General features: G+C 29.9%; 1 protein-coding gene across 1 annotated transcript; it reads right to left on the bottom strand.

Annotated features, from left to right (window-relative positions):
• Positions 1-990: 990 nt before the first annotated feature.
• On the bottom strand, positions 991-10,286 carry LOC143085681 (inhibitor of growth protein 1-like). The gene is made up of 4 exons (XM_076262179.1): positions 10,004-10,286; positions 5,052-5,258; positions 3,261-3,421; positions 991-1,885 (listed from the first exon to the last, which is right to left on the bottom strand). Exons 1-4 carry the CDS (start codon positions 10,143-10,145, stop codon positions 1,601-1,603), a joined length of 795 nt encoding a protein of 264 aa, XP_076118294.1. The 5' UTR covers positions 10,146-10,286; the 3' UTR covers positions 991-1,600.

Below are 10,286 nucleotides of genomic sequence, written 5' to 3'. Positions count from 1 at the left end.
CTACAATTCAAACTTGATTTGTGTTAATAAGCATTGTGTATCAGTTTCGTTACATTCGGTAGAGGAAAACCAAACCAAGAGAACAGAAACCAACTTTATGGCTAACAGAGGGACTGACAGACAGACAAGGGTAAAACTTAATGCTCCATGCACTCTGGCAGGGGCACAAAAAAAATGGAATGTTGATTTGGCTTTTATCTATTATGGTTTTCAAGATACTTTTGTTTCTCTTTCGATGTTTTTTTTTGTCATGGCAATGTAAAAAAATTGTTAAAGTTGGGTGTGAATTTAATGAAAGTCATTACTAAAGTATTGCTATCTATGTAGAACAACTACAACAAGAGTTATATTGTCTTCCCTCTATTGTGACCTTATTTTTTTTGCACTTATAATAGTTTTTTAATTGATATTCATTGCTTTTATTTATGTGGTATTTATTGCCACTTTCAGTACTGTTTTCTATTTCCCAGTGGACAGTTTGTATTGGTGGAGGATGTCAGAGAGAACTACAGACCTTGGATAGGAACACTGACATTCCTAGTAAATTTAGATTAGAGTCCAGTGCACATGCCGACTGCCGGATTAAAACTCGCAACCTCAGTGTTGACAGGGTTGTGATACAAAACTTCAACTACTTAGACCGCTCACCCATCACTACTATTATAAAGTATATGCAAAGTACAACTAGCAAGTACCTACAAGTGACATTTTTATCAGTTTGACAATCTGTTTATATATTTACATATATATATAAAATTAAGAAAATTGTTTTTGACTATTTATACATAAACTTTATATACATTTATTTACAATTCATAAATGAATTAAATTCATCAATTCAATACAAATGTATAATCATTATTATACTACATGTACAGTAATGGCCAAAAAACTTTATACATGTTATATGTGCAAATTATCATTTCTGTAGATTAACCATGTCTACAATAATATATATGCTGAATTGATCCATATAGTTGGGCATTTTGTTCTATGTCAATATTAGATTCCTCTATTTGTCTTTGTGAACATGAACATTTAAAATGAATATTTTTAACACTTAAAATTTCTTAACCTTATAGTCAAGAGTTACATGTATGTTCAAAATATAAAAAAAAAAGTCAAAGGCAAGGTTCATTTATAGATATTGATAAATGATAATTTACACATTCAGTTTTCTTGGTCAAAACTAAGTTTAAAAATAGTTACCCATATTCTTCACAGAAATTGCATATTTTGCCACACAAAAAATGACAAATTTATCTTTGATAATCTCTGTCCCATTTAAGAAATGGACTGAACTCCTTATCATTGTTTTTGCACCAATTGCACCCCATAATCCCTTTTGTACTAGAACATTTTTGTAGAATAAATACAATGAATATACTTATTTGATGACTTGCAGTATGGTTTTTTTTATCATACATTTCTTTTACAGTACTTTTTTACTTTACAATATCTATACCCTTCCTTCTTTTTGCCATCTTAAACTTTACAAAACAGTTTTCAGAAATAAATCAACTAGCACAGTTATGAAAATCCATTAATATAACATGTTTGTTGTGGCTTAACATAAAAATAAATCAAAATAAATATTGCACTATGATTTGTCAAATCTTCTCATCATCTTACTTGTCTCGCCTCGACAGTTCGGACAAAACCATTTTCCTTTTGGTTTATTCACAAGTCCTACACAGTTAAAATGGAACCATTCTATAACACAGAGATCATTGTCACATCCTATCATTTCCCCATAAGAAACTTGATTACAAAGACAGTACGTAGGTTCATCAGGGTCAATAGGTGGATCGATCGGGGATGTGGGTGTTTGTTCCTTCTTTGCCTTCCTCTTCTTTTTCTTTTTTGGTCCTTTATCCTTTTCATCCTAAAAATGAAAGTGATGGAATTAGCATATATGTACATGCATAAGTTAATGCATGTTTAAGGCTTGCTGTTCAGTGTGAGCCAAGGCTCCATGATGAAGACCGTACCTTGACTTATAACGGTTAACTTTTATAAATTGTGAATTAAATGGAGAGTTATCTCATTGGCACTCATACCACATCTTCCTATATCTATTAAATGTAGAAAATGTTGTGGTTTTTTTTAAATAGTTGAAGGTATATTGAAATTATACACTGATGAAAGACTATTTACCCTAACACAAGTATGTATAATTTCCCATTCAAATATTTTTCATGATTTATACAACATCTATTAACATGATTAATTTACTAAAAAGAATTTAATAATATTGGAGAAAATGAAAAAAGAAATTTCTAATTTATTTTTATTTAATTTTGAAATGCAGAAATTTTATCAAAAATCTTGTTAAGATCCACTTGACCCAAACAAAATAACAGAAAAGTTATCTAATTCATTTCTCTATATGATAAATAACTGTATCAATTCAGAGCTGCTACATGACTTTTTATGACAATCTAAAAAAATGTCCATCAAGGAAATAAATTTCACAATTTAGAGATGTTATCAACAAAAAAGTTATCAAAGGTACCAGGATTATAATTTAATACGCCAGACATGTGCTTGGTCTAAATAAGCCTCATCAGTGACGCAAAAGACATATAAGGGAGATAATCATTTTTTTTTCCCATTTTTTTCAAGAAGTCTAAAAGTCTAAATATTTACCCAAATGTTAGTGTCCAATTCAAACAGTGAATCATATCTTTAAATGCTACATTGTACATTATTAACATGAAAATTGTTTGTAGTTCATTGTTCAAAGGAAAGATTAAAATAAGAATTATCTCTGGACTTAAAAATGATGTTCAGTTATGATGTATAGTTTTTTTCAACAAAAATTGACTTTATAAAAAAATGTAAATGCAAGGGTCATACTATATTTCTCTTGAAGTACTTTTAATGTAAAATGGTTTACTTCACTAACTTACTTTTCCCTTCTACATTTGTAACTCAGTAAAACTTTGATTCAATTCTTATCTTTTCAATTGATATGAATTGAAACTTACTGGTCTATTCCATAACCTACATGTAACAGGTAGACCAAAGCTTCTATAATAATTTAAAATAATAATGAGATCTTATTGTGTATGTGCTGGGAGTTTCTTCATAGTGAAGGGGAAACAACTCTTGTTTAACTGTACAGTGTTGAGCTATATTCGGATAATTTGAAAATTTCAGTTTAAAATTTAGTTTTTAAACAAAACATCATAAGACAAATCTTTTCTAAAATTTGATATACTTGTACAACAGTGTAAATATTAACTATAAAAACATACCATTCTTATTTCTTCCCTGATTATAGAATCGTTATTTGTTTTTTGTCTTCTCTGACGCTTGACTGGTACCTTTTCTGGTTTATCCTCTTGTTTAATTTGTTTAGGTGGGTGTACAATTACTTCTCTTTCCTCCTTCTCCTGATCTCTACCTGAGTTAGGGTCTGGAAAAAAACACAATATAAATGAAAGGGGAATGAGGAGTATACATTTGTACATCAATGAGACAGCAAACAAACAACACAAAAATAAGACATTTAGAGGTTACAATATAATACAATTATGGCCCGTTGAAAAGGTGAATATCCAAAATTGTCAACACGAGAAGGTTATTTCATTGAGGGCGCAGCCGGAAGTGAAATAACTTTTGAGGGTTGACAATTTTGGATATTCATCGATTCTAAGGGGCCACAATTGTTTTATTATACGGAACTAACAGTAGAAGGGCATTTTGAACACTTACTAGTCTATATGTTTAACATTCATAACACACAGACTCAGACTGACGTTTGAAAATACATTTGTATTCGAATTTACAACAAAAGTAAAATCTTTTTGTAAAATATTGTTTGCCCTGAAAAGGACCGTTTATAAGTGATATCATCGGCTGCTGGCACTCTCAGCTGTATTCATGTGCAATGCCTTATTTCCTCGTCTCTTGATGGGCTTCCAGTGTAACGTGAACGCTGCCATTTTGTTTATTTACGTCTGTGACATCATTTTCATGGGAGGTAATTCAAGTACAAATCAACAAACTCAAAAGGTTATTCACCGCTGGTGTAATTTTTTAGGGTTATTCGTCCTTCCTCGCAATTGAATGAAAATTCACTGAATTATTCCACGTCACGTGTTAACGTTTCACCCAACAGAATTGTTTGAAATATATGTAAGGTATAATAATATGTGAAGTTTGTATTGATAACTGATCATGATACAATAATTATTATAATAATTATAATAAGGCATTGGACATAAATAGAGCTGATAGTGCCAGCAGCCGATGATATCTCTTATTAACGGTCCTTTTGAGGGCCATCAATATTTTACAAAAAGATTCTACTTTTGTTGTAAGTTCGAGAAATTCGAACACAAATGTATTTTCAAACGTCAGTCTGTGTGTTATGCTAAAAATATAGACTAGCAAATGTTCGAAATAGCCTTTCCAATGTTAGTTCGGTATAATAAAACAATTGAGGCCCCTTTAAATCAATGAATATCTAAAATTGTCAACCCTTAAAAGTTATTTCACTTCGTCTTCGGGCTGCGCCCTCAATGAAATAACCTTCTTGTGTTGATAATTTTGGATATTCACCTTTTCAACAGGCCAGAATTGTATATTATTTTTTTCAAATTTTAATTCTAATAATTATTTTTTTCAAATTTTAATTCTAATAATTATTTTTTTCAAATTTTAATTCTAATAATTATTTCATTCAAAATTATTTATGTACTAAATAAGTATTCAAGAAAAAACAAAACAAGATATAATATACAGCAGCTACATTTTTCTTTTACAGATGAATGTAAATCCTTCACTTGTGTTTGCTTTTTTGGCTTTTTATTTCTTATACATAGGTATACATGTATTAAACATTTCAAAAGATGCAAGAAGTGAGATATTTTTTTTCTAATTTAATTTTTTTTAATTTTCTTGTTATTGAATTTCATTTTTAAAATTTTGCCTCTAAGCTTAATGATCCTCTTTAATTTAGATCAGATGTTTTCAATTTGTTTACATGTACACATATATACATGTATGATGTATTACAAATTTATCTCTAAAAAGAAACCTACCAAGGTTTTCTCTATCTTGCTCTAGCTGTCTTGCTCTGTTTTCGATATGATCAGTTATACAAGCTAGCAACATTAATTTTTCATCACCAATTTCCTGACATTTAATTAATGCCCTCTGCATAGCTATCATGGCCTTTCGTTTAGCTGGGCTACTTTCAGGTTCTGTTTTGTATGTTTCATGGTGGACATCTATGTCGGCAAGAATATCTTAAAAAAAAAAAAAAAAAAACAATAATTTTAAATCTTTCTGCAAAGAATGTGTATTTGCAATTTTTATTTCTATACTTAAATGCATACATGTGTATGATATACAAAATGTACATGTATGCATTAAAGTACATTAAAGAAAAAAATATGCATGGAGCTCTTTATGTTCATGGAAATTAAGAAAAAGCAACACATATACTGACTTTTTATGCTACATGTATCTTTATTTTTTTTAAACTTGAAATGAACATTTGAGTTAGTTTTTGTCAGTGAATGTATCCTTATCGTTGTAAACCTCAGTAATAAAAAGTTTCATCCATATACATGTATTAGGACCAAAGAGCAGGTTATAAATGTTACCCAAATCAATTCATTATTCCCTTAATAACAGGTACATGTATATTGTTAGTCATATAAATTAACTGAGAAATCTTTAATTATGTAAAGCTGTCTAAACATACAATAAATGAATGAGGAGTTAAGGGGACTAAAAATATAAATTAAAAAACTATCACCAAATTCGGTAAAGGCACACTGACACAAGAAAAAAAATCCCCGAACAGGGTGCAGTGCCCTCTCTTGTAAACTTATATATACATGTATATAGTTTGTGTTTAAATTTAATAACAATTCTAATATGACGTGCTTCTTTCGCTTTGCAAACAACACTGTTATAAAATTCTTGATATATCTACATGTACATGTGTACTTTGAGCAGACTCAGAGATATACATAATAATGGCTGTTACAATATACTTCCCACGTAAATCTACATGTATTGGAACCTATTTGCAAACCCTTTGCCGATTTTATTGTTTTAAAAAGTGCAATAAATAAAAGACAAAACAACTGTTTTTCTTATTCGGATGCATAATAAAAAAAAGTAATGCACAAGAGCTCGGAGAAATCAACAAAATAAAAATAAAATTCTGCGAAAGTCTATTATTTTTTTGGGCGCATTTAAGTCATTTTTAAAACATGACGTCATACATGTCATACATATGAAACCGCTAAAGTTGAAAGTTTCCTTTTACGTGGACCATCGAAATTCATATGATATTGTATTAAAACTGATTTTAGAGGTAGGTTTTGTTTTATTTTCTATTCTATTGCATTATTTGCATAAAAATAAATTAAAAAAGGATTTTTTTCATTCCTTGATAAAACAAATAAATGAGAAACCCAAAGAACACCAAAGAATTTTGGGGAAGCATTAATAATTACAAAAAAAAGAATAATAACTGTGAGCCTGCTATTTCTGCCAAAGAATGGGAGATTCATTATAAAAATTTACTTGCTTCAAGTAATAATGATAAGACTGATACAAATCAAAATATAGAGAACAAAAATCAAAACTTTTCTAATACATCCCTTAATGTCCCTATTACATGTAAAGAAATCAAAGACTGCATTAAGAAGCTAAAAAAGGGAAAATCTGGAGGTCCTGATTTAATAATTAATGAATTTCTAAAGGTGGGGTCAAACACACTAGTTTTACTTTTAACAAAACTTTTTAATAAGATACTTAACTCAGAAAAATTCCCAAAAATTTGGAACATTTCTCTATTGACATCAATTTATAAATCTGGTGACCCATCTGATTGTGGGAACTATAGAGGTATAAGCATTACAAGCTGTCTTGGTAAAGTCTTTACATCCATTTTACAAAAACGACTTAGTGATTTTCTTGAAACACATAATTTATTATCTTCAAATCAAGGTGGTTTTAGAAAAAATTACAGAACTGTAGATCATGTCTTTATCTTAAAAACAATAATAAACAAATATTTGTTTAAATGTAAAAAGAAACTATATGTGTGTTTTGTAGATTTTAAAAAGGCTTTCGACAGTGTCTGGAGATCAGCTCTGTTCTTAAAATTACAAAATAAAGGAATACAAGGCAAATTTTATAATATACTGCATGACATGTACTCTAATACCTTATATTCATGTAAATATCAAAATATGTTTACCAAGCCTTTTCTTGCTAATCAGGGTGTCAAACAAGGTGACAGTTTAAGTCCAACTTTATTTAATATATTTGTTGATGACATAGGAAAATACTTAGATACAAACTTAACTAGTGCAGTTAATTTAAATGGTCAAAAAGTGAACCATTTATTGTATGCAGATGATTTATTGTTGATATCAGAATCTGCAGATGGTCTCCAGAACTCTCTTGATTCTTTACAAAAATATAGTACTGAATGGAAACTGGACGTGAACCTTAAGAAAACAAAAATTATAATTTTCTCTAAAATTAAAGTAAATAAAGAAAACTTTTACTTTTATTACAGCTCTAATGCAATTGAAATTGTTGATTGTTATAAATACTTAGGAGTTGATTTTCATAGCTCTGGAAAATTTATACAGGCAGTGTCAAGCCTCTCAGATAAAGCTAAAAAAGCATATTTTGCATTGAAGTCAAAACTACCATATAGTGAAAATTTGTCTGTTAAGACTTGGCTCCAGCTTTTTAATTCAATGATAACTCCTATTTTAACTTATGGATCAGAAGTATGGATATCAGAATTCAAACCAAATTTTGAAGCATTAGACAAAAGTAAATTAGAAAAAACACAAAACTCCATATTTAAAAACATACTTGGGGTTCATGGAAAGTCTTCCAATCTAGCAGTGCGGTGTGAATTGGGCACTTTACCCATTAGCATTAAATGTTATCAACTTATGTTTAAATATTATGAGCGTCTCAGTAATATTGGTGAACGGTCTGGTGGTCCGCATGAAATTCTCAAAGCTGCTTTTGAAGTGGACAAAACACTAACAAATAAAGAAAATTCATGGTCTTATAAACTATCTGAATTAATGAAATATATTGGAATATCCTTTAACATGCATTGTAATATTAATTTCAAACAGAAACTAGAAGATTTTTACAAAAATAAAATTATTTTTGAACTTTCTAAGATAAAAGATGGAAACTGTGGTAAACTTTTATTTTTTAGTAAAATTTATACTAAATTTAAACAACAAGAATATTTAAATTTTAATATTCCTAAATACCTTAGAAAAAAACTCACTAAATTAAGAATAAGTGCACACTCATTAGCAATAGAAACTGGGAGGTATGCAAGACCAAAAATACCATCTAATGAGAGATTTTGTAAATTTTGCACAGAAAAAATTGAAAATGAGATTCATTTCTTGATTGAATGTCCGCAATATAAAAACATTAGATCTAAATATAAAATAAATGATATTAATTCAAATAATTTGGATGAAAATTTTACCAAAATGTTAAATCCTATGTCTGAAAAGGAATTAAAATCTATTTGTATGTATATTGAAGAAGCTCTTGATTTGAGAGACCACCATACCGTTTCATCAGATAATAATCTTTTACAGTAGTTTGTGCATATACATATATATATATAAATATCTTGTATTGTGTGTTTTAAGTAAATATACGAAAATCTATAATAATACTGAAATATAAGTCTATGGTATCAATATCAGTCTATAATGTATTTGTATACATAGAATTGGCTCATGACTTGTTACATGAATCTTTATTTCATTTATATGTTGTTTTATTATTATAATTGTCTGTATTTGGATCACGCCTCTATTGTGCTCTTTCCAATAAAATATTGAATTGAATTGAATTTACGAATTTCAGCAAGTCAACATGGCGGCTCCTTAGTTATGAAATGTCAACTTTGGATTTGACGGAAGCTTACAAGAAAATCATGTAAAATAAAATTGGCAAGTGTTGGGTTTGAGAATTAGAAGAATTAAACAGTTTTTTTCTACCGGTTATTAATGAAATAACCCATGCAAGCTACAGATTTATTAAGATATTTGAGCCGAAGTTTATCTAACAGGGAGTAAAAAAGATAAGCCACACACACACCAAACCAACCCTCACTTCAGTATTTTAATGACTGTATTTGTCCTATTAGAATCATAATAATTCATGGAAGCCATAGATTGTTGGAAATTTACACATCTACATCTACATCTATACGATTGATCTGCAGTGGAAATCCATAACGCAGACACTGCTGTGCAAACGTCAACCTGCGTGCTCAGTATTTACAAGTGCAATTAAAATTAGATAAAATCAGGTGGTTTCTGTTTACAGCTGTAGTCTCAGGAGCTGCTTGAAGCATACACATGTCCTGGGCCGTGATATTCGTTAATTTTATCCCTCGCAAACCGTGATATTCGTTAATTTTATCTCTCGCAAATGCTCAGGATAAAATTTGAATATCACGGCCCAGGCCATGTGTAAATTTCCAACAATCTATGGCTTCCATGAATTATTTCTTAATTTAAACATTTGGGAATAGTTTGTTGCAAACATTTGCAATCAATGAATGGTTTATTCCAGTGTACTTTTATTAATAAAATCAGAGACATATAAATACATTAGAATACATGTCTCTGATAAAATCTTTGAATTGTTATTGTGTGAGTAAAAACGATTACAGTGAGGTAAATATCATTATAGGATTTAATGAAAGCAAACAGTGTATTAAAATATTTTGTCAAAGTCCTTTAAAATCATATGCCATTGAAAGTCAGCATAAAATTGATTCAAGGGATTCCCCGACACCACATTTGTTCTAATTTTAGATGTGTGACCCGGAAGTGCTTACAGAATATTCTAAAGGGTATCCCAAAACAGTTACGCGTTGTTCACATACAGTGAATACATATGATTTATTTGAATTTCATATAAAATTTTAATGAGCACTTCAATACAAGGAATTGGAACTTACCCTTACACTGGATATCCAATTCACGCATTTGAGTCACAACGCGTTGCAGGTCGTCAGGCAGGTTGTCCATCGTGTCGAGGTAATTTTCCAAGTAAGTGGCTGAACACAGCGCCTCGACTGCTGCTTGATTCAACATTGTCATATTCTTGTAATCATTGAAATTGTACGGATATTTCTCTCGTGGTATTTGTATTGTTTTGGCATAAACAGTAAACCAGTCATTGGTGTTTCCCTCCGAATGTTGAACGATGCCTCTTTCTGGAAATGACCTCTTTACGTCAGG

This window comes from Mytilus galloprovincialis, chromosome 8, assembly GCF_965363235.1.
Source record: "Mytilus galloprovincialis chromosome 8, xbMytGall1.hap1.1, whole genome shotgun sequence".
Taxonomy (NCBI): domain Eukaryota; kingdom Metazoa; phylum Mollusca; class Bivalvia; order Mytilida; family Mytilidae; genus Mytilus; species Mytilus galloprovincialis.
The sequence above is the reverse complement of the archived record's forward strand: the minus strand, read 5'-3'. Positions and strand labels throughout refer to the sequence as shown.